Raw genomic sequence first — 25162 nt, forward strand, 5'->3', positions numbered from 1 at the left:
TTCCGCGGAAATGCTACAGGGAATCCAGGGTCAGCTAGAGAGTCCGCAGCTGACCCCAGTTTCTACAGAAATGCGACATGGAACTTGAGCTCCGTGTGGCATTTCAAAGTGGCAGCACAGCATGGAGCCCAGGGTCAGTTCCCTGCTGACCCCAGACTCCATGAGGGCGCTTCTGCTTTGAATGCACAAGAGCTCCCACTGGAGACTTTTGTACATTTCAAAGCTGGCACATTGCGTGCAGCCTGGGGCCAGCAGGAAGTCCCTAGGCTGGGAGCTCTTGCACATTTCAAAGGTTAAGTGCCCTCATGGAGTCCGGAGTCAGCGGGACTTCCTGCTGGCCTGGGCTGCACGCGGAGTTCCACATTCCTCCTTTGAAATGTACAAGTGCCCCACATTCAATGAAGAAATGCAGAAGTGCCCATTGACTACTCGAATAATAAATTACTCATTCGTTAACATCCTTAGCCCAGAATCCTTGTCAGAGTAGAACACTGCAACTTTAGATGCATGATGAGATGTGTAAAGCAACAAGTCTGAGTCCAGACACAAGACCTATGCGGAAGACCTATGAAAATTCTCTTTAAAAAACTCAGACAAAAACAAAAACAAAAAAGACAAAAACAAAGAAGAGGTCACAGCACACCTTCAAGTTGTTCATGGAACACCAGTGTTTAAGAAACTCTGTCCTAGACCTTATCCCATACTATGATCAGCTTTGCATGTACCTAGTTTCCCTGGTCCAATCTTAAATCAAGTTTCAAAGCATCATGTTAGTTCTCTGGAAATCTAATTATTTGGCAACTAAAGAGAAACTATCAAAACTGTAAAGAAAACCCCCAATAGCAGTGATTTATTATCTAGGAATGCTTGGTGCTTAACCATGAAACCTGGTATGTTTATTCTTTATTAGTTTATTCTTTTTACCTGATAGAAATGTAGCCGTGTTAGTCTGGGGTAGTTGAAGCAAAATGCAGGACAATGTAGCACTTTAAAGACTAACAAGATGGTTTATTAGATGATGAGCTTTCGTGGGCCAGACCCACTTCCTCAGATCAAATATAGGTCTGGCCCACGAAAGCTCATCATCTAATAAACCATCTTGTTAGTCTTTAAAGTGCTACATTGTCCTGCATTTTGCTTCTTTTTACCTGTTCTAGTGTTACTCTTCAATTCAATAATCTTTCATCTCCTGCCCACAGGAAACACCTATTTCTAGCATGCTCCTTAGTTATCGGTGAGCTAGAAGATAGTTCTCCAGTAATATGCAACTGATCTCTTACTACATGCCTTATCTCTCAAGAGACCCGCACTGTTTCATTGCATCTACCTTTAGAATCCTCTTCACAGATTTTTGCTTTTTCAATTAATCTTAGTCACAAGATTTGTGATGCAAGATCAGACCACTAGTCTATCTAATCCTGCAGACAGCCATTATCTATACTGGAGTATTCAATGTAGCAGCTGTCAAACCTATTGATCACTACTAATATGCTGGTGGACTGCAGAAATCTGACTACTAACATGGTGCTGGTGCTTGCTTCCAGCTGCTAAGTCATATTGCCAGCTCACTCAGTTCTCTCCTATTCTTACCTTCCAAGGTAGGAAGTTACAACTGCAGAGAACTTTCAAAGTTTAAACCAACGGGGTTGTTTTCTTTTTGAATCTGCACATAAGATATATTTAGTGCTATACAGTTGATATTTCATACTGCTTCTTTCTCTTTGGCAAAAATATCAAAGACTTCCTGTGCAGCTACTAAAGAATCTTGTGTGCAACTATCTCACGAAACATAGCTTTGCTAGGCAGCAGAATAGGTATTAATGGCCAAACAGGCAAATGTTGGAGATATTTATCAGAAGTAGCCACAAAAAAACTGGTGACAGGGAGCACACACTTCTTTCCTATGTTCCTCACAGCAGTCAGGAGGTGTGAAGGAAAAGAAAAAGTGCGCTCCTCTTCCCTTTCAGCAGCTGAAGAGATGTGAGCAGAGCATCAAATTTATTTGCAGCCAGAGGTAGAGAACAGAAGAGCACTGTAGGATGAAAGACTGCACTTTGTACAAAATATCCACCCTTATCCCAAGCAGGTGGAGGCTGGCATCTCAGTACAATCTTGTAAACTCTACCTGCACCTTCTGTATCTAAATTTGGCTAGCAGACATCTGACAAATTCATTCACCTCTAAGGATATTCACACTCTCCTACCAAATTTAGGATGTCTTTGCACATGTCTCCTCACAATCATACTTAGTATTTTCTGGTTATCCACACAGGGCCATCCTCATCTCATCTCACCTTCCTACTAGAGCCAAGTAATAGCCTTGCTAGAGCACCATACAAAACCAAACACCTGGAACAGCGTCTCTTAGAACATTCCCCTGCATTACAGTGCAGGAAAGTGTGTCACTGACAAAAACAGAGCAAAGCAAACATGCCAAGCCCAGCTGCTGAAGATTTTGAAGCCCTCTTCAAGTTTGGTCATTCCAATCAATGACTATGCCCTACCTTCTGACACTAAACCCAATGCATATCAAGTGTTCTGCTCTGCTCTCTCCTTCACCACAGCAGCAGGAATCAGAGCACCCCAAGGCACTCCACTTCCTGCCACATTTACAGCTCATCAGCATATGACCAGTTTTTATTTTGCTAGTTTTTGCCAAGACTGATAGGAGATTTTCCATAATCCTCTATTTTAACTCACCTGAAAGATCTCTCTCCTGGAAATACTAATCCTTGTAAAGAGTACCATTTCATTCTCCACTCACACAAGCCCCCCCTCTCTTGTCTTCTGCATTTATGGCAAGAATTTATTAAAAACTTGTCTAATCCAAGTCAGTGAACAGCAGCATCACCCTTATTTTATTACCCTTTCCAGTTAGAAGGCAAGATTTTTCCATTCACAAGCCATCCTGTTTAACCATAACAGGTGAAGCAACAATATACTGTACTACATTATGTTTCTAAAACAAAGGTAAAGTTCCACAATCTAATTTACAGCGTCTCCTCTGGATCCTTTTCGATGGACTAGAAATTCGCTGATGCAGTAATACTGCTTTTAAGGACTTATGACTTAGGCTAATCGTTATCTCCACTATTTCACACGCAGTTCCTTCAGATCTTGTGGACAACACAGCCAATGTACTGCATTTGAGTCTCTCAAGTAGCTCCATGACTTCCATCAATTTATACCACACTAATGTCCCATGAAAAATGCCCTTGGAAGAAGATTTCCCAATGCCCGCCATACAATCATTTTCCAAGATCAAGACTTAGTTTTCCTCAAATACTCCTGTTCTAGAAGGCTCCAAGTCACATGCAAGTATACCAGCTTCCAATGTAACAAATGTATTTCTCAATCTCTATTTGCTCAATACAGGGAGCTCAAACAGAAGTCAAACATTATGCCCAGTATTCCAACATAGGGAAAGCTGGTTAGACTGATAGGATTGTATGTAAAACAAATAAAACTATAAAAACTTTTTCTGAAGCAACTCATGATTTCATTGTCTATACCAGCTGGGGAAGGATGAAGACAGAAGCCACAAGAAAACAATTATCCTTTGAAGGAGACAGTAGTAATTTCCCCAAGCATGCCGCATACTAGAGAGAGCAGTGGCCTGCACTAGTGGTAACAGCTGGCTACAAATGCCATTAGTGGATCCAACAGCAATGTAAGGAAATATAAACCTAACAGGTTCTGCAGTGATAAAAAGTCCTGTTTCCAAGAAAAGGTTTATTTTGACTCCCTCAATGTCTGCCTGATTTTTCCTGTTTACAAGGGCTCTGGGTTGATGATTGTGGAATCTAGAACAGAACAGATTTAGCAAGAAATTATTTTACCTCTGTTCCAATGCAATGGTAAAACTTATTAACTGGAAGGGATTGTCATGCATGCAAGCTCAGCAAAGCTTGATTTAAGGCTTTAATAACTGTTTCTCCTCTGAAAAGAAGCAAATCAGAAGTTTTGCAGAAACATAGCTTGCCATGCATTTAACTAAAAGATCTTCCTGCCCACAAAGCTACTGGTAGCCAAAAGAATAAAGTCACACACTAGCAGAGAGAAATTTTTTGAGACCATGAAGAGCATAAACTATGATTTTCTAATCTCTCATGATCAGAGGCCCACAGCTGATCGACTCACACTGTGTATCGTGAAAGTTGGCCACTAACTTCTGAGCGGACAGGTCCTTAGACTTACTGTTGAGTTGGAAGACGAAGCAGCGGCTCCCAATTTATTTACCCCTGTGGACCGCACCATGCAGCTCTCTGTAAGTTATGTGGGCTGATCGGGTTGCAAGTAGCCTGCAGATTGAGACCCACTGCTATGGAGGGAATCAATAGCTTCTGCCCAGTTGCCTGAAACAGGTCAAGGTGATGGAGAAGGATAGTTGGACTGGGCTTGGCATACACCTTAATGAGATCTTATACATAGGTCTATTCAGTTCAATCAATCACTACCTCTGACTGGCTACTAGGCAGTGTCAAATATCCTTTTCTAGTAAATCTGGTCAGGGAAGAATCTAGTGAATTGAATTCCCGTGAAACTCTAAAACAAAAACACTGCACTTGTTCATACACAATGTCTGTATTTTTTGTACCCTCTTACCTATTTATCATCTGCTCTTCTACTTACATATTCTGGACTTCACTAAGACACTAAATAAAAGCTTCATTTATTCCAACAGTCCCTGACTCTTGATATGCCAAGTGCACCAAGCCTGAAAATCCAAGGAACTTGAGTGTTCATAAACGCTGCAGCCTTCCAGTTTGTTTCCCTCAACCTGAAAAAACCCACTAAAGGTTTTATTAAATGAAAAACCACATACTTTAAGATCTAACCATGTTTATACAGAAAAAATAAAAAGGCACATTGTCATAAAAGTTAAATTTTGTAATTAAATCAGAAGGATAATGATAAGAGACACTATCATGCTTTTGTACCTGCCCAAATAAGTGACATTTTTACCAAGTATGTTAAAAAAAATTATCGCTAAACTGAACTGAATAGGCTAAAAATACTATTGATGTTGAGCTAACTAGACAGGAGTGAAGTTCTTAAAAATTTACAATTCTGAATTGCCTATCCTGTCCTTTGTGATTTTATTTCTACAATTCTGATACCATAAACTGACAATATCCTTTGCAAATCTAGGATCTTCAAATTCATAGAGTTGGTGAGAAGGAAGCAACTCTGCATTACATTCCATTTCCCATATTCTTTCAATATTTATCTAAATACTTTTAATTTATTCTTATGTGTTTAATTTCTTCAGTAACTAAACTGATCAGGATTTCCTTTCCGACTGCCACAAGAGTGTCAGTTTCAGAGAGAGTTGTATGAATACAAGCTGTCAAATGCATTTCTAAGCTTAGTGCCTGTGTGTAAAACGCAGACTAGAATTTTATTAAATGATCCCTTTACACTCCAAGTAACTCTCTTATGGTAGTTGGAAACAAAGCAAAAAGTCTTCCTGAAAATTTCAACAATTTTCATTGGCAAGCTGGGTATTATTTTTTTCCCCAACTAACTCCAAATTTGAAAGTCCTTAGAAAATGCCATCAGACCATAGGCATCTTCCCCAACCCCCTTTAAAAATTAGAGTATTTCACATTTATAGTACTTTATCATTTAAAGCATAAACTATTTAGCTTCAACTGACTTCATTTGCAGGGGTGAGTACTCAGCATTTCTGCAAATGAGGCCCCAGATGCCTTTGACATGCAGAAAAGGAGGAACACAGAAGCTATCTGACATTTTTGGTTCAGGTGAGGTGACTGACTTAGCACTGCAAAGGACTTCTCTGGCCAAGACAGGGACAGAATCCAAGGCTGCATTCTATAGCTTTAACTGCGAGACCTTCCATTCTCTCCTTCCAGTCTCCGGTCTCATTAATTATTCTCCTTTCCAACTTGTGCAATAAGCGAGGCAGGTCTTTTTTACTATACAACCCTAATTCATTCTCTGAGCATCTTGTATCTTATACACTGAATTAACTAGGGCCCAAAAAAGAAAAAAAAGAAAGCAGCCATGTAATTAAATACTATTGCAATGCATATGCACAAAAGGGCCAAATTAAGGTTGCACAGAACACTTTAACTTTGGCATTTAACATTGGAGTGCTTGAATCTGCAATGTTAATGTTCATATTTTATACATAATTCTCATTTTAAATTTCTTGGGGGGGGAGCAGAAGCATCATTGTCATACTTGTCTGCATTCTTGCCTGGCATCTTCCACAATACTTAAGTTTTCTTTTCAGAATCAACAGCTAGTGTTGATTCAGAATATTTTCCTTCTGAATGGATGCTTGACTTACTCATGACTGGGACATTCTTCATGTGCCAACTATCAGCCTGTATTAATATTAGCACTGAATCTTATTTTTCCTGTATTAAGCTTTAAATGTGTCTGAAGGAATGAAACCATGGGCAAGGGTGTCAATCATTTCCTTAAACTGCTCATTTCCTCTTTCCCTCTCAATGAGACCCGACACTATTAGCATTTTTGACTGCCACTGCACACTGAGTGGATGATTTCAGAGAACTACTCTCAATGATTACAGGATCTCTTTCTTTAGTGGCAAGAATTAATGTATACCCTATCATTTTATATGTACAGTTGGGATGTTTTCCAGTGTGCATAACTTTATATTTTGTTGCCCTGTCAGAGTTTTGTGAAATCCCTGTGTAACTTGTCTTTTGCTAATTGCTCTCTAATTCTTTTCTGGCCTAATTATATACTTTTACAATTCACTTGCCATAGTTTATGTTCACTTCTGTTTTCCTCAGCAGGATCTGACGTCCAATTTTGAAAGTTGTATTTTTATCCTAACTACCTTTTTTACTCTGTTTGGAAAGGGTTGCTTTTTATGGTCATCTTCCTGTTTAACTGGGGTGGACATTCAATTTGCACTTCCATTCTTTGCATAGTGGGTTGGTTCACTGATAATGTTACATGCTTGCTCGTCTTATGGATTCTGAAGGAACTGAAGTCCAAAACATGATGTGCAGCCATTGGAGCATCTTAGTACCTATAGCAGTGGTATGACACTTTCACTTGTGGCAAACAATCGATTTCTGTCTTCTTCAAAGGTTTAGAAAAAGAGCTGGGTGTTGTGTTGCCATGCTGATCTACTTGACACTGCGTTCAAGATCATCCTGTTTTATTGTATGCAAGTGTATGCTCTTCTTGAAGCTGCCCTTGTAGCGTTTTCTGGGGTGACCTTCACTCCAATACCCTTATGCTAATTCTTCTCATCTAGGGAGTTGATGTTTAGAGGGAGCCTAGTGACATGGTCAATCCAGCATAGTTAGGCTTTTATCAGCATGGTCTTCATGCTTGTGGCAGAACCTCCAGGTTGGTAATTGCCTTGCTAGCAGATACCCATAACGGTATGCAGAAACAGCATATGGAAGGCCTCTCACTGTGGCCGCATCCAAGGAACACGTCTGCTCTTCCGACATTTTTTGAGGATGAGCAGATGCGCTCTTTTGGAAGCCCTGTAAACCTCGTCTCACGAGTAAGGAGGACTATTCTGAAAGGAGGTTTTTCCAAAATTCAGACCAGTGTAAACGGGCCAAATTTCGGAAAAGCCTCTACTGGGAGGGAGGGGGGAAGGGAGGGACACCAAAAAAAAAAAAAAAAAAAAAAAAAAAAGAGTGCAATTTGCATACCTTTTTCCTAAAAAGTGGTGTAGAAATAACCTGTTTCATGTGCCATTTGTATGGTGCCCAGGTGTGTCAGTCATAGAAGACAGACAGGAACACAAAAGCACTTTAAAGGTTTATACCTGATGTGGGATTTCTGGACTTTATTATGCAAGTTTTCTAGTGACTGAGAAAGATTGTGTATTCTGTTCATTATCTATTTCTAAAGACATTTGTCACCGGGGATGTTTGTCAAGATAATTTTACCTATCAACTTCCTAGAGTTGGATACCACTAAGGGATACTCTGGAAAATATGACATGGAGTGGTGAAGGTGACTGAAGCAACAATAGCTTTCTCCGGGCTGATTGTGGGGCCTAAGAATTTTAATGCTTCAGCAAAGTGATCTACAATGCACTGGAGATTTTCATTTTTATAATGAAGGAAACAATTACCCAGGTGTTCACAAAAATACATGTATTTTAACTGAAAATTAAAATGATGAAAAGCTCAATCTCAAAGTATTAGTATTGTCCTTGGAACACCATTTGGGTCTCACTTGTGCAAAACTTAGTACGAAAACATGAAGATTTGCATGTAAAGATATCAAACTACAGAATTATACCCAACGCCTTTTTTACATAAATCATGAGTTTGTTATAAAATAAAAGTGTGAGTATTTATACTGATCTGTGATTTAAGTCCTTTCTGCACAAATAATTTATACTCTCTCATAATGAGAACACTTTTGAATACTTAACATACAAACCAATTAGAACAATTTATTAAATGTTATTCAGGAAAGTGTTTTGCAAGACCATAACTGAATAGAATTTATCACAAAAAGCATAAACTTGTTTGACATTCAGAGTGCCGTATTTACTTCTTCACACTTCAATGTCTTATCAATGCTTCCTAATGGAAAACACATTGTTTTGTTTTACTGTTTAATGAGATCCTACTATACAAAGAAATAGGGAACTTAAAGGGATATTAGAAGTCAAATTTGACTCATTCTAAAAAATTAACACTGAAATGTCTTAGCTTAAAATTTCAACAGGACAGATTTTAAAATATTTCTTTGTCATGTATACAACCATTTGCTATGTAGAAGAGAACCAGAAAGTGAAAGATTAATAATTTTCACTTGTTTAACCAGTTTCTAGTTTCTCCACTTTCATTATTCAAACTGAGAAGCACAAATAGTGTAAGGTATATTAGATGATTTCTTTCCCTATTCAGACACCTGAAATTATTAAAAGTGTTTATTTTTCCTTTCCTCTTGCTGGACTAAAATTAATGGTGGAAACATTCTCTAAAGAGTGCTGTAAACAGATAAAACTTCTCTTTCAGTTATAGTAATCCTGTGATTCGTAGGCTTATAATTCCAAATCCTAAAATGTTTAAGATATGTTCCTTTAATTAGTCTTCAAAAGATTAATTTAAGATCTTGTGCAAAATGTGTGCACTCCAGAAAATCTAATGGAAATTAAAATGTTTTCCTTCAAATTTGGCTTTATAACCTTTCATGCTCAGATATGAAATGTACAAAAGTCAATTGTTCAATATTTCATCAAAGGCAAAAAGCCTTTATTGGGAATATGAAATAGTTTAAATTGATGAAAAGGATACAGAATTACCGAAGAGTTTCAAATGCTTACATTTTACAAATCTCTTCTCAGAACCTTCAGAAAAATCTTAAAGAACTGTACTTTGTGTTACTTCTCTTCCCCCACCTTACGACAACTTTTCTGTGCAACAAAAGATTCTTTAATTTCTACAGCTGTCACCACTTCCTTTTTAAAATACTTCTATTGCAAATCATTTTGTTGCTTTCTGGTTCTGGTGTCTAAAGATACTCAGGTCTAGCCCACTCTCAAAGCATATTCTAATGTTGTGGTCTTCCATTAGCAGTCAGCCAAAAACTAAAGAGACACGCGCATAAAGGAAGGGCAGGTGAAGTGAGGTATGTTCTGATTACACACATCTACAGAGAGCTGTGCTCTCCCTCTGCATCCAAAGCACTGCTATGGTTCAGTCAGATACACAAGCACAGTTAACAAAACTACTCTATCTCGGGAAAAATTGTAGATGTGTGGGCATAGTTGGCACTGGGGCTGACTGCAGGGGTGGGTTCCTGGATGATTATGATGGAGGTGTGTTGCATGGTTACTGGAAAGAATTTATTTGAGGTTAGGGGGTTGTCTGTAGGTGAGGACTGGCCTTTCCCCCAAGGTATCTGAGTGTGAGGGGTCATTTTTCCAGGATAGGTTGTGGATTATTGATAATGAGTTGGAGGGGTTTAAGTTGTGGGCTGTAGGTGAGGACAAGTGGAATTCTGTTTTCTCTTTCGGGCCTGTCTTGAAGTAGTTCATGTCTGGGTACTCTTTTGGCTCTGTCAATCTGTTTTTTCACTTCTCCAGGTGGGTATTTCAGTTTTAAGAATGCTCTATATCAGTATCTCTCAACCAGTGGTACAAGTACCCTTAAGGGGGACTCGAGAGAAGTCTGGGGAGTACATCAACAACTGAAATTTGGAGAAAGCTGAATTTTTGTTTTAAGTTTTATAACACTATTATTTTTGTACTTTTTACACCCAAAAATTTCACCACCCGTCTGGCTACAATTAAGTTGTTTAAACAAATGAGTTGCAAATGGTAGGACAAAATTGTGTGCGTCTAAAAACTAAGTACTGAGGGTACTTTTTTATTTTTAAGGGGTACTCTATAAAAAAGGTTGAGAAACACTGCTCTATATAGATCCTGTAGGTGTTTGTCTCAGTCTGTGGGATTGAAGCAAACGTGGTTGTATTTTAGGGCTTGGCTGTATACAACAGATTGAGAAATGTGTCTGGGATGGATGCTCGAGGCATGAAGGTAAGTGTAGCAGAAAGTAGGTTTCCAATATAGGGTAGTGGAAATTTGTCCATCATTTAATTGTACTGTATTGATAAGAAGTGGATCTCTCATGTGGACTGATCCAGGCTGAGGTTGATGATGGGGTGGAAATCCCTATGAAATTCTTTAAGGGTTTCTTTCCCGTGGGTCCATATGATGAAGATGTCATCAATGTAGACACCAAAAAAACATATGTTCTGGCCAATACGGTTATTTTAAAGCTTCAGAAAAGCTGGGTGAATTTTCAGATTGAAGGGCATTCTTAGAATCATAGAACACTAAGACTAGAAGGGACCTCGAGAGGTCATAGAGTCCAGTCCCCTGCCCTCATGACAGGACCAAATACTGTCTTAACCATCCCTGGCATACATTTATCTAACCTACTCTTAAATATCTCCAGAGATGGAGATTCCACAACCTCCCCAGGCAATTTACTCAAATGTTTGACCACCCTGACAATTAGGAATTTTCCCCTAATATCCAAACTGCAGCAAAGGAGGTTTAGTTTAAATGCCTGTAAAGAGGCATTTTGATTAGAAAACTACAGAATCTAAAGGCTTCAAATAAAGATCTCTTTGAACAAGTTAAGAATCACTACTAAGACTGGCTTTTCCCCTAACCCAATGTCTTTCATTACTTGCACCAATAAAGGGTTGGGGATGGAAAGGTACAAACCTTAATAAAAAGATGTACTTTACAGAGATCACAACTACAGGCAGTCTCCAGGTTACGTACAAGATAGAGACTATAGGTTTGTTCTTAAGTTGAATTTGTATGTAAGTCAGAACTGGCTCCAGATTCAGCTGCTGCCACTGAAACTGACCAGGGGCTGACTACAGGAGCGTGAGGCAGAGTTGCTCTGCCCCCAGCTTCCTAGAAGCAGCCTGATCAGTTTCAACAGCTGCTGAATCTGGAGCCTGGGACAGAACAGCTGGGGCGCTGCCCAGTAGGTTCCCACAGGACCAACCCGGCAGCACCCCAGCTACTCTACCCGAGGCGTCCCACAACAAAAGCCTGGTCTGCTGCTTCTTGCCTCTAAAGGAACTTTGCAATAAACCAAAGCACTAAACAAAGGACTGCATGACCCATTCAAGCTATGGATGCACTCGAGAGACTTAAGCCAGCAGTTTATTCCATCTCTGCTATGTGCCTGAACCAACCCACTCTGCAATTGTTGTATGTATTTGATTCCTTTAACCCAGAGATGGCCAACTTCAGGCTCAGGGGGCTGCACACAGCCCCCAGCTCACCTGAATCCAGTTCCTGAGGCTCATGGCTACCCACCAGCATTTGGGAGCCCTCACTGGTGCTCCAACCCTCCCCACCCGCCAAGGGGCTGGAGCACACAAAATCTACGAGCCTGGGCTCCCCTAGGCTCTGCTGTGCAAAGGAAATGTCTTTTTCCTTCTCAGACGGGGCCATGTCAGTGAGGGTTCCCTGTCCCTGTTTTAAACAATGCTGACTTTCACCTTTTTCTTTTTATAAACGAACCTTTAGATTTTAAATAAAGGATTGGCAACAGCCTGATTTCTGTGTAAAACCTGAGGTACGTATATTGACCTGGGATCATGGCTAGTCCTTTGGAATAAAAAAACCTTTAATTGGGGATACTCATTTTCATGCTGCTGATGGTGACACAGGGGAACTGGAGTAACTGAGGGAACTGCTTGTATGACTGATTGTTAGCCAGTGTGGTGAAACAAAAGTTCTCTTTTTAGCTGGTCTGGGGCATGGTGTAAGTGAAGGATCTGTGTCAGCCCTGTTTCTAAGCAGTTAGTTCTGAGCTAGATACTCTCAGTAGTGTCCCACCAGACAACACTTGTTACACTACACTTGAAGTGAGATAAAAAAGCATTTTATCTTCAGATTTCAAATAAAAAGTATGCTGAGAAGAGCAGATCCCTTAAAGAAGTATATACCAGAACAGGTATGAGAAAGTTAAACTTAGCTTTTGTAACATTTCAGGTTGTGGGTGATTTAGATTTTGGGGGGGGGGGGGGTTATTTCTTTTTCAAAAGGTGGAAGCTTTAGGACTATTTCAAGATCTCAACACCTTCACTTTGCTGGATTACAAGAAAAGAGCAGTGTATTACAAGGAAATAATGCTGCTCAAACCTACTGCATATTCCATAAATTCTACCAGTTCACAATTTAAATTCTCTTCAAAGGAGCAGCATATTGAAAGGGAATTTTATAAGTAAAAATGTAGCCTTCAGAACACTCTCCAAACATTGACGTTAATTTGACTTATGCCAGAAATGCCCTCACATTAAATGCTAAAGGTTTCTAATCATGCATCAACTTGTAAACTACTTACAAAAGTGGAAGATTAATTATACTACATGCAAGAGACTTCAGATTGTTTTTGATACAATAAAGCAAACATTTTAAAATATCACATACCATATATTCCTTCCCACTCTGAATCTTTAGATAGTGAAGAGAGAGAATGAAAGAGTCACTATAATAGATCAGTATCGCCAAAGGCAGAAATATTCAAAGTACAATTAACAAAAACGGTATTTTAACTGCACAGCCCAGGTACTCAAAAGAACTATTAGAATTATATCTGCTAGATTTTTATTGGTAAGTATTGTTTCATTATTTGGTTGCTTCAAAATTATATTTATTTTGAAACAAACTGTTCCATAACAGCACGCAGAAGTACTATGTCACAGAATAAGTTAACGTAGAAATATATTTTTGCAAATTAGTTTAAGCAGACTTCAGAGTCATTCTTGCAAGACAGACAGCTCTTCCTGGCAGTTTAGAAACACATACTACACACGTCAGCACACTGAAGTTTGGTCAAACTAACTTGTAATACAATATTTTCAATGTTCATGGGAATTACACCACAACCTAAATATCAATAAAAGTATTTCTGCTGCACTGAATTTTTCTCCCTCCATCACGCCACACATTGAAAATTTGTATTTAAAAAAGGGGGGGCGGGAGAACTGGTGCTGAATGAAGTACATCAATTTTTGCAGGAGTTCACTATAACCAAGCAAAAATATGACCTTGGTAATACTACCAAGGAGTGATGCACTTGTCCAATTATTAATGGGGGGAGGGACAGCTCAGTGGTTTGAGCATTGACCTGCTAAACCCAGGGTTGAGAGTTCAATCCTTGAGGGGGACATCTAGGGATCTGGGGTAAATCTGTCAGGGATGGCACTTGGTCCTGCTGTGAGGACAGGGGACTGGACTCAATGACCTCCCAAAGTCCCTTCCAGTTCTAGGAGAGGGGTGTGTGTGTGTGTGTGTGTGTGTCCATATGGAGATATACCTAATTCGATTCTTCATCAGTGAGGGCATGTTCCAATTCCTGTTTGTTTCTGCTAACATCCCTTTCATTTTAAATATGTTCCAATTTACTCAGTGTACAAATACATACACTGTGAATTTAAAACTCAGTCATTTTCTGATAAAATGTATCGTGAGCAACCACACTAGATCCTTACCCCTAATTATTAACATCTACTTTCATTCATCACTTATGGAATACATTTTAAATTGTACTGTCTTTTTCTTTAAGCACAATTTTGTACCAATTCATTAAAACAAATGCAGGCCAGAATCTACAGTCTTGCAAGAAACAGAAATGTGATGGGCCTACTTCAAACACCACTTTCCATCGTATTGTGCTTTAACTCAATTATGGCCTGATTTCCAGAAGGGCTAAGCACCTATGACTTCAGTTTTAATCAATGAAATCCAAGGGTATTCATCACATCACCTTTGAAAAGTCAAGTTCTGTGCAATATACTAGCAAATTTATCTTGCCATGATCAAGTGACTAGCCAAAATATGTACTCAATTCTGGATTGCAAACTAGGGATGTTAAATTTCTATTAATCAGCTAAATTGAGTAGTAGTAGGGGGTACTTGCTATCCCGCTGTGCCTCTCCCTTTGAAATGTTTAAGAGCCACCCATGGCTCCTGTACATTTCCAAGGGAGAGGAGCAGCAGAGGACCAGTGAGAGCAGTTTCCTCACTGCCCTCTGCCTCTCCTGGAGAGACTGTGCTGGGGGGAAACCGGCTTTTAAGCCAACTTGTGCACCCTCCTTTGCTGCCTCTCTGATAGACGACAAAGGGGGGAGGGGAAGCAACTAGTTGAGTTCCTACTTGACTACCCGATAAGCGCTTGCTTATCGGGTAGTCGACTAGTTGTTTACATCCCAATTGCAAACCTTCGTCTGGTCAAAAGCATTACTAATCTCAAACCAGTCTGCAGACCCCTCTACGTCAGCTAAATCCCAGCAGGTTAGCTTGATCCAACACGATATTTCTTAGTGAAACTAAATCAGCGGTCTCCAACCTTTGTAAGCACAAGATCACTTTTTGAATTTAAGTGCAATCCAGGATCCACCTCAAACCAAATACCCTTTGTGACCCTTTTCTGAGGCCCCACTCCGCTCACTCTTGTCCTCCCTCCCTTCCCCCATCCTTCCTCTCTTTCACCAGGCAGGGGCAGAGGGTTGGGGCACAGACTCTAGTCTTGGGCTAAGAGATCTGGAATGTAAGAGAGGCTCTAAGTGGAGCCTGCGGCAGGGGGTTGGGATGCAGGAGGGAGTTCATGACTGGGGCAGGGGTTCAGAGCTGGCTCCAGCTGGGCACTGCTTATCTCAGGTAGCCCCTGGGTGGTGGTGCAGAGGGGTTAAGCAGGCTCACCCCTACCCTGACTCTGCACCACTCCCAAAAGCAGCCAGCAAACTCCCTCCATCCCAAGCCCTGTTGTGCCCCCCTCCATTCTGTGGAGACAGAATACAGGATGGGAGAGGGGGCACCCTGACATCAGTGCCCCCCCTCCTCTCCCTTCCCTGGTCTGCACAGCAAGCAGAAGGTTCCTGGGGGGAAGCTCCAAGGCAAAGGGCAGGAGATGCACAGCAATGGAGGGAGGGGCAGTTGAAGTGCTGGCACTCGATAGCCTCTTGGCCAAACCAAACAGGATCACCCGTCAGGAGCTCCAAGATCTATCAGTAGATCCCCATCTACTGGCTGGGGACCACTGAACTAAATAGTGGCTATTTACTACCATTAAATATTTTGAATCCAGTCTTTTACATTGACCTTGGAAAGAAATAAAATTAGCAGGGTCTGATTTGTGCTTCATTTAGGGAGGGAATAACATGGGGCATTCTGTACCCACTCTATCCCTCAAAACATTGCCCACCCATGTAACTAACTGTGCTCTTTATTCCCACCAAGACTGACAAACACCATCAAGCACTCACTGCTCAGCAAGCTATTCAACTCTGACAGAATCAATCAACAACTGGCATTAAATACAGACAGATGTTTCTACCATTTCTGGTTACCTCAACACAAATAATGTGATCAACCTATGCAGATGTGCCAAGAGCTCCAGACTCACATTAGGGATGTTAAATATCGGTTAACTGAATAGTCGAGCAACTTCATGAAATTTTGATAGGTTAATAGACTATTCTACAGTCCCCAGGGGTGGGGTTGGCAGCCACTGTATCAGAGGCAGCAACCCGGGATGCCAGGTGGGAGCTGGCCCGCGAGGGAAGCCAATTTAAAAAACAGCTCCCTTGCAGAGCAGCTGCCTGTTGCCCTGTGCTGCTGCTTCTGAGAAGGAGGCAGCAGCCCAAGGTGGCAGCTGCCCCGTTTGGGTGGGGTTTGAGCTCCTGGACACGTGCAAGCCAGAACTGAGCTGGGCTGCCTGACCACCCGGCTCTTAATACACTTGAAATGCAGAGCCGCAGCAGGTGTAGGTCCTGGACCCGTTGCAAGCCAGGACTGAGCCAGACTGCTAACAAATTTACTGGCAAGGAGAGGGGAAGAGGGACACGCATGTAGTCCACAGCATTAACCTATAAGCTTTTGCTTATCAGGTAACTGACTATACTATTCCACCCCTAATTCACATTGTTCCTCAATTTTGCATCTTTTTCTTATCTGCTTGATTACAGCTCTCCTCTATCCTTTGTTGCCAGTTTGAATTCTAAACTGGACTCATCTCAAATTTCTACATCAGCAGACAAAGACCATTTCCTTAGTTGAACAGATTCTTTGTTTCCCCTCACACAAAACACCCCAGTTTCCCCACTAGCTTCTCTACATTAGAGGCCTCTAGTCCCTTCCTATAAGGCTATGGCATAGATGGGATTTTTGAAGAAGTCAGGCATGAAGCCCTGCTGGTCATCTTACTATTAACATTCCAAAATGATTTTACACATGCTTGGTTTCACACGCTGGTACTGACAGCACATAAACAGATGCAGGTTACACCTCTAAAATATGACACACTCTGGTCTAGCAGGGGCTGGTGGTGGGAAGTGCAGCTCCAGCAGTAGCAGGAAGCAGTATGGGGAGGGAACCACAGCCCTGCTGGTAGCACAGCCACAGCAGCAGTGGGACTGGCATTGTGCAGGAACACAGTCCCAGGTGGGCCGGCATGGTGGGAAGCATAGCTACGTCCAGGCCAGAGGCAGTAGGACTGGTGCCTAGGAGCACTGCCTGGGCCGACGGTGAGAGTGTAGCCCCAACCAGAGTCAGGGTGCTGGGAAGTGCAGCCCCAGCAGAGCTGGGGGCAGCAGGGAGGAACTTCCTTGGGCCAGAAAACTCAGTCGTTTGGGATAAGAATGTTAGCATATAGTTGTGTAAAAGGTTAATCTTAGTTTTATTGGTTAATCCTAACTACTACATGCACCTGCCCCCTCTTGCTGCCTCTGTATCAGAAGCAGTGGGGCAGTACCCATGAGGAGCTGGTTTTCAAGCCAACTGCTCACAAGTACCGGTGCCCATGAAGCCGCCCATCCACCCCACTCCCACCATGAAATAACTTTACACCTATGCTTGTAGCATCCAAACGCTAAACCTTATAGAACAAGAAACTTCATACAACCAGTTATGCAGATCCCCTTACCGTGCCAAATACATACCCATAGCAACAGACTCCAGAAAACTTCAAGATAAAGCACATTGCTAACAATCTCTTCCCTATACTCCTCTGGCAAAAAGGAGCAACTCACATAGATCAAATACTTCAATTCCCAAAAAGAAGCCTTGGGATATTCTCCTCCACACAAGCCAATGGTCTGTCCATAAGACAGCTGTAGCAGCTGTAAGTTAAATAGGTTTAAGCACTACTTTAGTTGACCTAGTGCAAAACTTTGTGTAAACACTCTGATCTTGTTTAAACAGGGCTTAGATTGGTTTAGCTTAAGTCAGTAATGAATAGAACTAAGCTAAGTCAAAAGAAACTACTCTTAACTGAATAAGTATCTAAACAAGGTCTCCTACCACTACCTAAATCAGTTTTTTAAAAATTCACTTTAAAACAAGGGTAATTTTCTATTCCCCCTTTGGACAGATTTACATTGAAACGGGCCATTTTTAACTAACATTTTAAAAACTAGACTATAAACAAGACAGGTTGTATTTTAGCACAGCAGCTAGTCATGATATACCTTAGGCTTGCCTCAACCATCTAAGTTGAGTTGAGGTGTTTCAAAAGTATTTTTGTCCTATGTACACTAAACTTCTAGTGTGAAAATGTGTTATTTAAACCCGCACACACCCCTTATCTCAATTTAAACATATCCTCTGAAGGAGACAGTTCTCATCTTCCCCATGGCCAGGAGCATCTGTCCTTAGAAGATGACTCTCAGGAATTCATTCATATCAACAGGATCTGGTGTTTCTGCTGTTTCATGCCCCTTTCTCTGACTTTCACTCTTAACCCATTCTCCTTAAAGCAGCTGCTACCAGTTCAGTGATGGGGGACAAAGCTGTCCCAGTTTGGACAGGGTGCTAGAAAAGAAAGTGGGTCAACATAGTTTAGGGTGTTCCATTATGAAACTGAATTTGGAAATACTGCCTAAAGCCTGAATGAATGACAGCCTTCGCCCAAATATGAAACATATTTTGGGTGGAGGGTTGCTTATGTTGTTAAAATAGTCACTGTCCTACCCAATTCTAAAGTATTTCACATTGAAGTTTGAATTTTTCTAAAGGCAATTTGCCCAGGAACCAGTTTGAGCATGTGTCTTGAAGTAACACTAACCACCACCATGGTGTGTTGAAAGGCTTATGTTTTCTTTGCACTATTTACATTGTATACTTTTTTTGCATTCCTTAGCTTGCCAATTTCACTTTCTGGTTTTCATGCACTAGTACAACACTGCAAATATTTGACTGAAAATACTAAAAGGTAACATTAATAATTTGATTTTAATTATTCAGGTTCTAAAACTTGCATTTTTCTCCTATCACAGTGACAAGCGTCACTACAAATATGAAAATATTTTAACTATAAAAAGCTAGCACGCACCAATGAGTCCCTGACAAGAGCACAGAGGATAAACTATTTTGCATAGAGGTTAATGACTGATTCAAGTTACTATAGCTGTATTTGACAGCCAAATCAGAACACCAATGTTTCACTTGTATGTTTATTGAAATAAAGTGTTCAGGATTGCATCTCACGACCAAGTGAAGGGGAAAATGGCAATTTAGCAAACCAGCTTCCTTTCCTTACTCCCTCAACCCTCACCCTTAAAATTACTTTTACTCTTAGCTTGAGGACTACTTACTTCACTTAATGGTTTCTTACATTATAAATAAAATAAAACTTCATCAGAAAGCATCTTCAACGAGAAACTATGAATTGTTACTTCTCAGACTCTCCACCACCAAAACATGTAAAATCTGGTCAATGTTTCATGTGAACACAAAGTACAAATGACTTTGTGACGTTAGAGCTTCCAGTTACAAGAAAAGACTATACAAAATATAGTACCTGCTGCTTCTAGCAAGGCTTCTAATCTTGCTTGTGTTTCTGGATCCACAGTTCTTAAATCGGCTCCTGCTGCAGCACTTGATAAGAATAACTCGGATGTTGTTTTAAGCACCGGATTATCCAGGTCTTCTTGGTCCAAAATAAATGATTCAACCTGTTTTAAAGTTAAAGTAAAAAAAACACACCATGAAACTACAAAAATACTATACATTATTTTCAAAAGAAATATCGTAGCATTTTATTTTAAACAGTTTTTTTTCTATCCAACTGTTTTGTTAGAAAATGAAATGGTACTAGAACTACAACACCATCAAGCGTAAGATTATGGAATTTAAAGTGTTTTGAAGACTATAGGTTAAAGGATTAATAAAGGAACAGAATTTTTCATCTCTAAATCACCTGATCAAATCTGGCCCAGATCAGCAGTGGTGTTTAACAACTGATTTTGCCATCTCAGTTGAAATCCTGAAACGGAGAGATGCCCTCATCAAAATCCACAGTTAGGCCTTTTGTACACTAAGAATTTTACAGATATAGCTATATCAGTATAGCTAAACCTGGCAAAATCCTCAGTATGTGGATGTAGACATAACTGAAGTGACAAGCTATGCTGGTCTAAATGCACCTTTCTAGGACGTATTTGCATAGCTTTGTTTGTTAAGAATGTACGATCACACCCTTAATGAACACAACGACACCAATAAAACATTAACTTAAGTGTAGATGAGGCTTTACGTTCCTGTTGTGGGCTACCTTGGGGAGGCAGAGGACTAGACAAGATGAAGACAGCCATCCTACAACTCTGTCAGTGGTTCTCAACTCACAGCCCAATCAGCACACAGCTGTGACTCATGTGAAATCCTCAGGACCACAGAGCAGAGTTGAATATGCAGCCCGCAAAGGTAAACAAGTTGAGAACCACTGTTATAGGTGATCTCTAGATATGATCTGAAGGTTCTCTATTAAGGTGAATGAGAGCTTTACAATGAAGGATGGCATTCAGACAGTAATAACTTCCTTATCTATTCATTACCCTATTGGTGCATTCCTACTGAATGAATGCTCATCTCAGCCCTCTTTTTCCTCCATTTTCTTCTAACTCCCAGTTCCTACACCCCATTCCATCTTTCTAAAATGATCAGTAGTTATAGTTACTGCTTACATTTACAGTGTCATTATGTAACATCCCACTAAGATTAATGAAGATGAGAAAATTCATCATTCAAAACCATTGTTTCAGACAATCTGCAGACTCTTACAAGAAAAGCGTAAGAGTACAACATAAGGGCTAGATTTTTTTTAAACTAAACTTTGTATTCTGCAGAATTGATGTGCCATTAACACCACTATTGGAATGGATGGATAAAATGTTGACACTACTGGACTTGACATGATCTTCTGTTAAAAATGGTGCAGTTTGGGTTTATATGGGGCTCAATATACAGCTCGCAGGTGGGATCCTTTGAACACGCTCTACAACGACGAGGCATCTCACAGGCGGGGTGAGCACTGAAAGATGCACGTGGGTGGGCGGGCTGGAACAAACGGGTACAGGGTGTCAGCATTTCTAGCCCCAAGGGAGAAGGTGCCAGGAGCACCGGGGCATTGTGGGAAGTGCTTTGTATTCACACCCATCAGTATGAAAGCTATTTGCATATATATTTGCATGTATATGCAACCACACTTGGTTGTGGCCCTCGGCATGTGCTGAGGGTATCATTGTGGCCCCAGGACTTCCAAAGTTGAGTAGCCCTGCTGCAGTTGCTCCGCTCAGGGGAGATTCAAATGCCACCCATGAGCAGTTGCCCAAGCACCCAGCTTACAGGGAACTAATACAGTTCTAATACAGATCAGAACTAATACAGTTACACTACTAGTATTGAGAAAATAATACTATTGTGAGAAAGAGAGTTGAGAGGTAAAGTAGTAAGAGCTTAGTGACTAGAACCAGTGATATACATCACGGTGAATGAAATAAACAAGCAATTTATGACTCCAAAATATACTCCTACACTAAGATTTTTGTGCAACAACTCCAATTCCACATTATATTCACTTAAGGACTCTGGTTAACAGCTCTCTTAGCCTGAGGGAATCTTCTTTACACTTACAGAGAATACTCCTGTTTAGCACACTTCATTACAAAAATAATTATGCCTTGGACAGGGGACTTGTATCAATCAGCTTGCATCAAGAATAAGTATTGTTCAACTGTCCCTGTAACTAGTAGGAAGAAATCCATAATTTGTGCAAAACAAGCAACTGTACAACAAAAACAATATATTTAACTCACTTCAGTGACCCTGCATGGCATTTTGTGCCTACTCAGTAAGCCTTGAAACGACCTCTGTATTTTTTGGCAAGTTTGCTCAGTCTTAAATAGGCTGACAATGTTTTGGGCAGAGACAGGTAGGTCAAACTGATTTTTATCCACCCTGGAGACAATTTATAATTTGAAAAAAATAAAAATCGGATTTTTAAAATTTAATTTTTTTCTAAATATTAAATTTCTCATTTAAAAATTAGTTCAATTACATCTTATCACCTAGATGTTACCTATACACTTAGTACCATAAAAATGAATTAATGGCTCTAGTCTGCCCAGCCTAACAACCAGCTTGTTTCTTGAAAGTTCTAGGTCTTCAATTTCTGTTTCTTATCATACTAACATGTGCAAAGACAGAGATAGGTTGTACATAGGATTGGTTTTCTTCTGTGCTTATATAGTGCTGGACCTGGGCCAAGCACAGAAGATTTAGTTAAGATATTGTCTAACGACAAGAGACATAATATAAAGGAAAGGATGGAGGCAGTATAGAAATAAAATGGTGGAGTGGACTAGACAGAAAAAGGGAAGACATTTGGTGCACACACACACACACACACACACACACACACACACACACACACAGCTTCCTATAGTCCCCTACTCTTCCGCCATAGAAAAACTTCCATGGCTTCTGGAGGTAAGAGAAACACTATCTTGGAGTATTCTGAAGAAATGTGTTGCTTATTAGGAGACAATGATGTGGAAGATGATGTAGATGTGTCTGAAGAACGTTAATCAACTTTGCACTGTATCATTCCTCAAGAATAAGCGTGATTTAACAAGTCAATTCCCAAGCTGTTTGCTAGAAAAAGTTTAGTTTAGCTAATCCTTTTGGGTTGTTTAATTAGTTACTAAGTTTAGAATCTATTGCCCAAGTATAGAGTACAGAAAGCAGCAGTTAGTGAAGTCTAGAATTACCAGTCAATATTCCCTCTAATTTATTCCACCCATGTATGGAAGAAATGGTGTGTGCCAAAGCATGTGCGGATGTGTACCACCAACAGAAACAAGCTGCCGGCTGTGGGTGCTCTGTTCATCAGCTGGGCAGTACCTGAATCTGTTCTGGGCAGCCATCCAACAGCTCAGCTTTCAAGGAACACCTCTTCTTTTGGAAGATCATTCTGAGATGCATTAACAGGAGTGTTGTAAAAGCAAGACACAAGAAGTCATTCTGCTGTACTCTGCACTGAGTAAACCCCAAATTGAGTATCATGTCTAGTTCTGGGCACCACATTTCAAGAAAGATGTGAACACACTGGAGAAGGTCCAGAGAAGAGCAAAAAAATGATTAAAGGTCTTGAAAGCATGATCAATAAACGAAACTGGGGTGGGTTTTTTTAGTTTGGGGGGGGGGGGGAGAAAGAGGGGACATAATAGCAGCTTTCAAGAACCTAAAAGGATGTTACATGGGAGGGAAAAAATTTATTATTCTTAACCACTAAGGAAAGGACAAAAAACAATGGGCTTAAATTGCAGCATGGGAGGTTTAGGTTGAACATAAGGAAAAACTTTGACAGGGTGTTTAAACACTGGAATAAACTGCCTAGGGATGTTGGGGAAATCTCCATCACTGGAGATATTTAACAGCAAGTTAGGTAAATATCAGGGATGATCTAAGAGCTTGGTCCTGCTGTGAGGACAGGGGCCCGGACTTGATGACCTCTTGAGGTCCCATTCAGTTCACCATTCTAGAATCACAGAATACTAGAAGTCGTAAGTCTATTTCCTATTTTACTTGAGCATTACTTAGATTTCCCAAAGGAACCCCATTCTCTACTTAATTATGGAATAAGCCCCATTGAAAACAAATGCACGCAAAGAACAGTCAGTTAACATCCAGCAATTAAAATCATAGCTGCTTTCACAGGGAGTGGAGTGTGCTGGGGGAAAAAAAAAAATCTGATTGTGAAAAATGGGGGGGGAGGTAGAGGGAGTGTTGCTGTGAAGAGTTCTGGAGGGAGGCCGTAAGTTCTATTCGCTCTGCATCTTGATAAGACACTCCAGCATTTCATTTGTGTCTTCCATAAGCTTTAGCATGTGCTCAGTGGATTCTGTTCTGACTTGCATCTCCCGTAGCTCTTCTTAGCTTCCTTTTTCTCTATTTAAAGCACTGAATGCCGCAAGACATCCCTGAAGGTTAACAGGCAACATTACATCGACTTAAGACACCACAGTAACTAAAGCAACGGTTTATATCCACAAGTGCTTCTTCAGTCAATGGTGCATGTCCTCACCAGGAGCACTTCCACAGATTAAAATGAGGCATTGTGGGACACTGACAGCTGGAGCCGGGCAGCCAGTCCCAGGACTCACACCAAGCCCAGCCATAGCTCAACAGCATGAAGACTCCACCTCCACAGCACAACAGGGAGCACACCATCAGCTAAACTATCATTCTTGTCAGTTTCATGGCTGCTATTCAATATTTCAGATTCAACTCCTGGCTGTGAGCCCTTGGGGCAGAGTTGGAATGGGTTCCAGCTATGAGATTCACACAGGCTGACAGCTGGAGTCAGATGTGAAACAGAAATAGCAGCCATGAAACTGACAAGAACGTTAGTTTCAGTGATGGTAGGCTCCCTGTTAAAGTAAGCCCCTGGCAAGCTCATACCTGAGGCTGTCAGCCCCTGGGCAGGGAGGGGACTTGAGAGTTTTGGGAGAAGGAAAGCCCAAGCAATAACAGGAGGGAGGGAAGGCTCAGCTTGTGAACTCAGGCTGTCAGCACTAGCATCAGAGGAAGGTTCCATCCAAGAGAAGTAACAGTGGCTACACAGACACCGCATCACCCTAACTACACCGACATACTAACTTCACCTCCCAACAGGTTTAGTCCCTATGTTTGTGTAGTTGGCCACTTACAGTGGCAAAGCAGCATTGTAGTGTAGTCAAGGACATAATTAGGTCAACGTAAGCTATTTTACGTAGTCCTAACTCTAGTGTAGATGAATCTCATTCTTATTTGCCAAAAGAAGGGCCTGCAACAGGACTCCTCCTGGTTTTTACCAATGGCAATACTTGTTCTTTACTAATCCCCCAGCAGCAGGCAGAGAGCCACTTCAGCCCCCACCACATAACTGATTAAACATTCATATCCCTAGTGCAACATGGAAACTGCTTGTCACACAACTTGAGAGGACAAAGACCACTACCTAGATCATTATATTAATTTGAAGTTGAACACAATTCAGTGCCTATTCTAAGAAGTGTTTAAAAAAGCATACCTATATTAAAGAGGGCTGAACAAAGAAGTTGCTGCCACAATGTAAAAAAAATGTGCACCCTAGATTGAGGCTATGATCTATCATTCAAAATAATTTCTTATATATGCACTTATAAATTTGCTTCTCTTGGGACAGCATTGAAAAACCCTACACCAGGCATACCCTTTAAGTATGAAAATTTTAAAAATACAGATTACAAACGTGGTTTCCAGGGTTCCTGGGTGTTACTGAAGACAAGTTATGCAAAATTTTACCACCAAAAATTGGCTACATAACATTGGGGACACAGCTGCTAG

At 40.7% G+C, this 25162-nt stretch overlaps 1 protein-coding gene across 22 annotated transcripts in view; it reads right to left on the reverse strand.

Moving 5' to 3' along the window:
• ANKHD1 (ankyrin repeat and KH domain containing 1) overlaps positions 1-25162 on the reverse strand; it is a 147729-nt gene that overhangs the window by 107806 nt on the left and 14761 nt on the right. For all 22 annotated transcript variants that reach the window (XM_075900082.1, XM_075900080.1, XM_075900075.1 and 19 more), the window contains exon 2: positions 19317-19470. In XM_075900082.1, coding sequence (XP_075756197.1) covers positions 19317-19470 — 154 coding nt within the window. The remainder of the gene's footprint in view (positions 1-19316; positions 19471-25162) is intronic.

The sequence above is a fragment of the Pelodiscus sinensis genome, chromosome 17, assembly GCF_049634645.1.
Source record: "Pelodiscus sinensis isolate JC-2024 chromosome 17, ASM4963464v1, whole genome shotgun sequence".
NCBI lineage: Eukaryota > Metazoa > Chordata > Testudines > Trionychidae > Pelodiscus > Pelodiscus sinensis.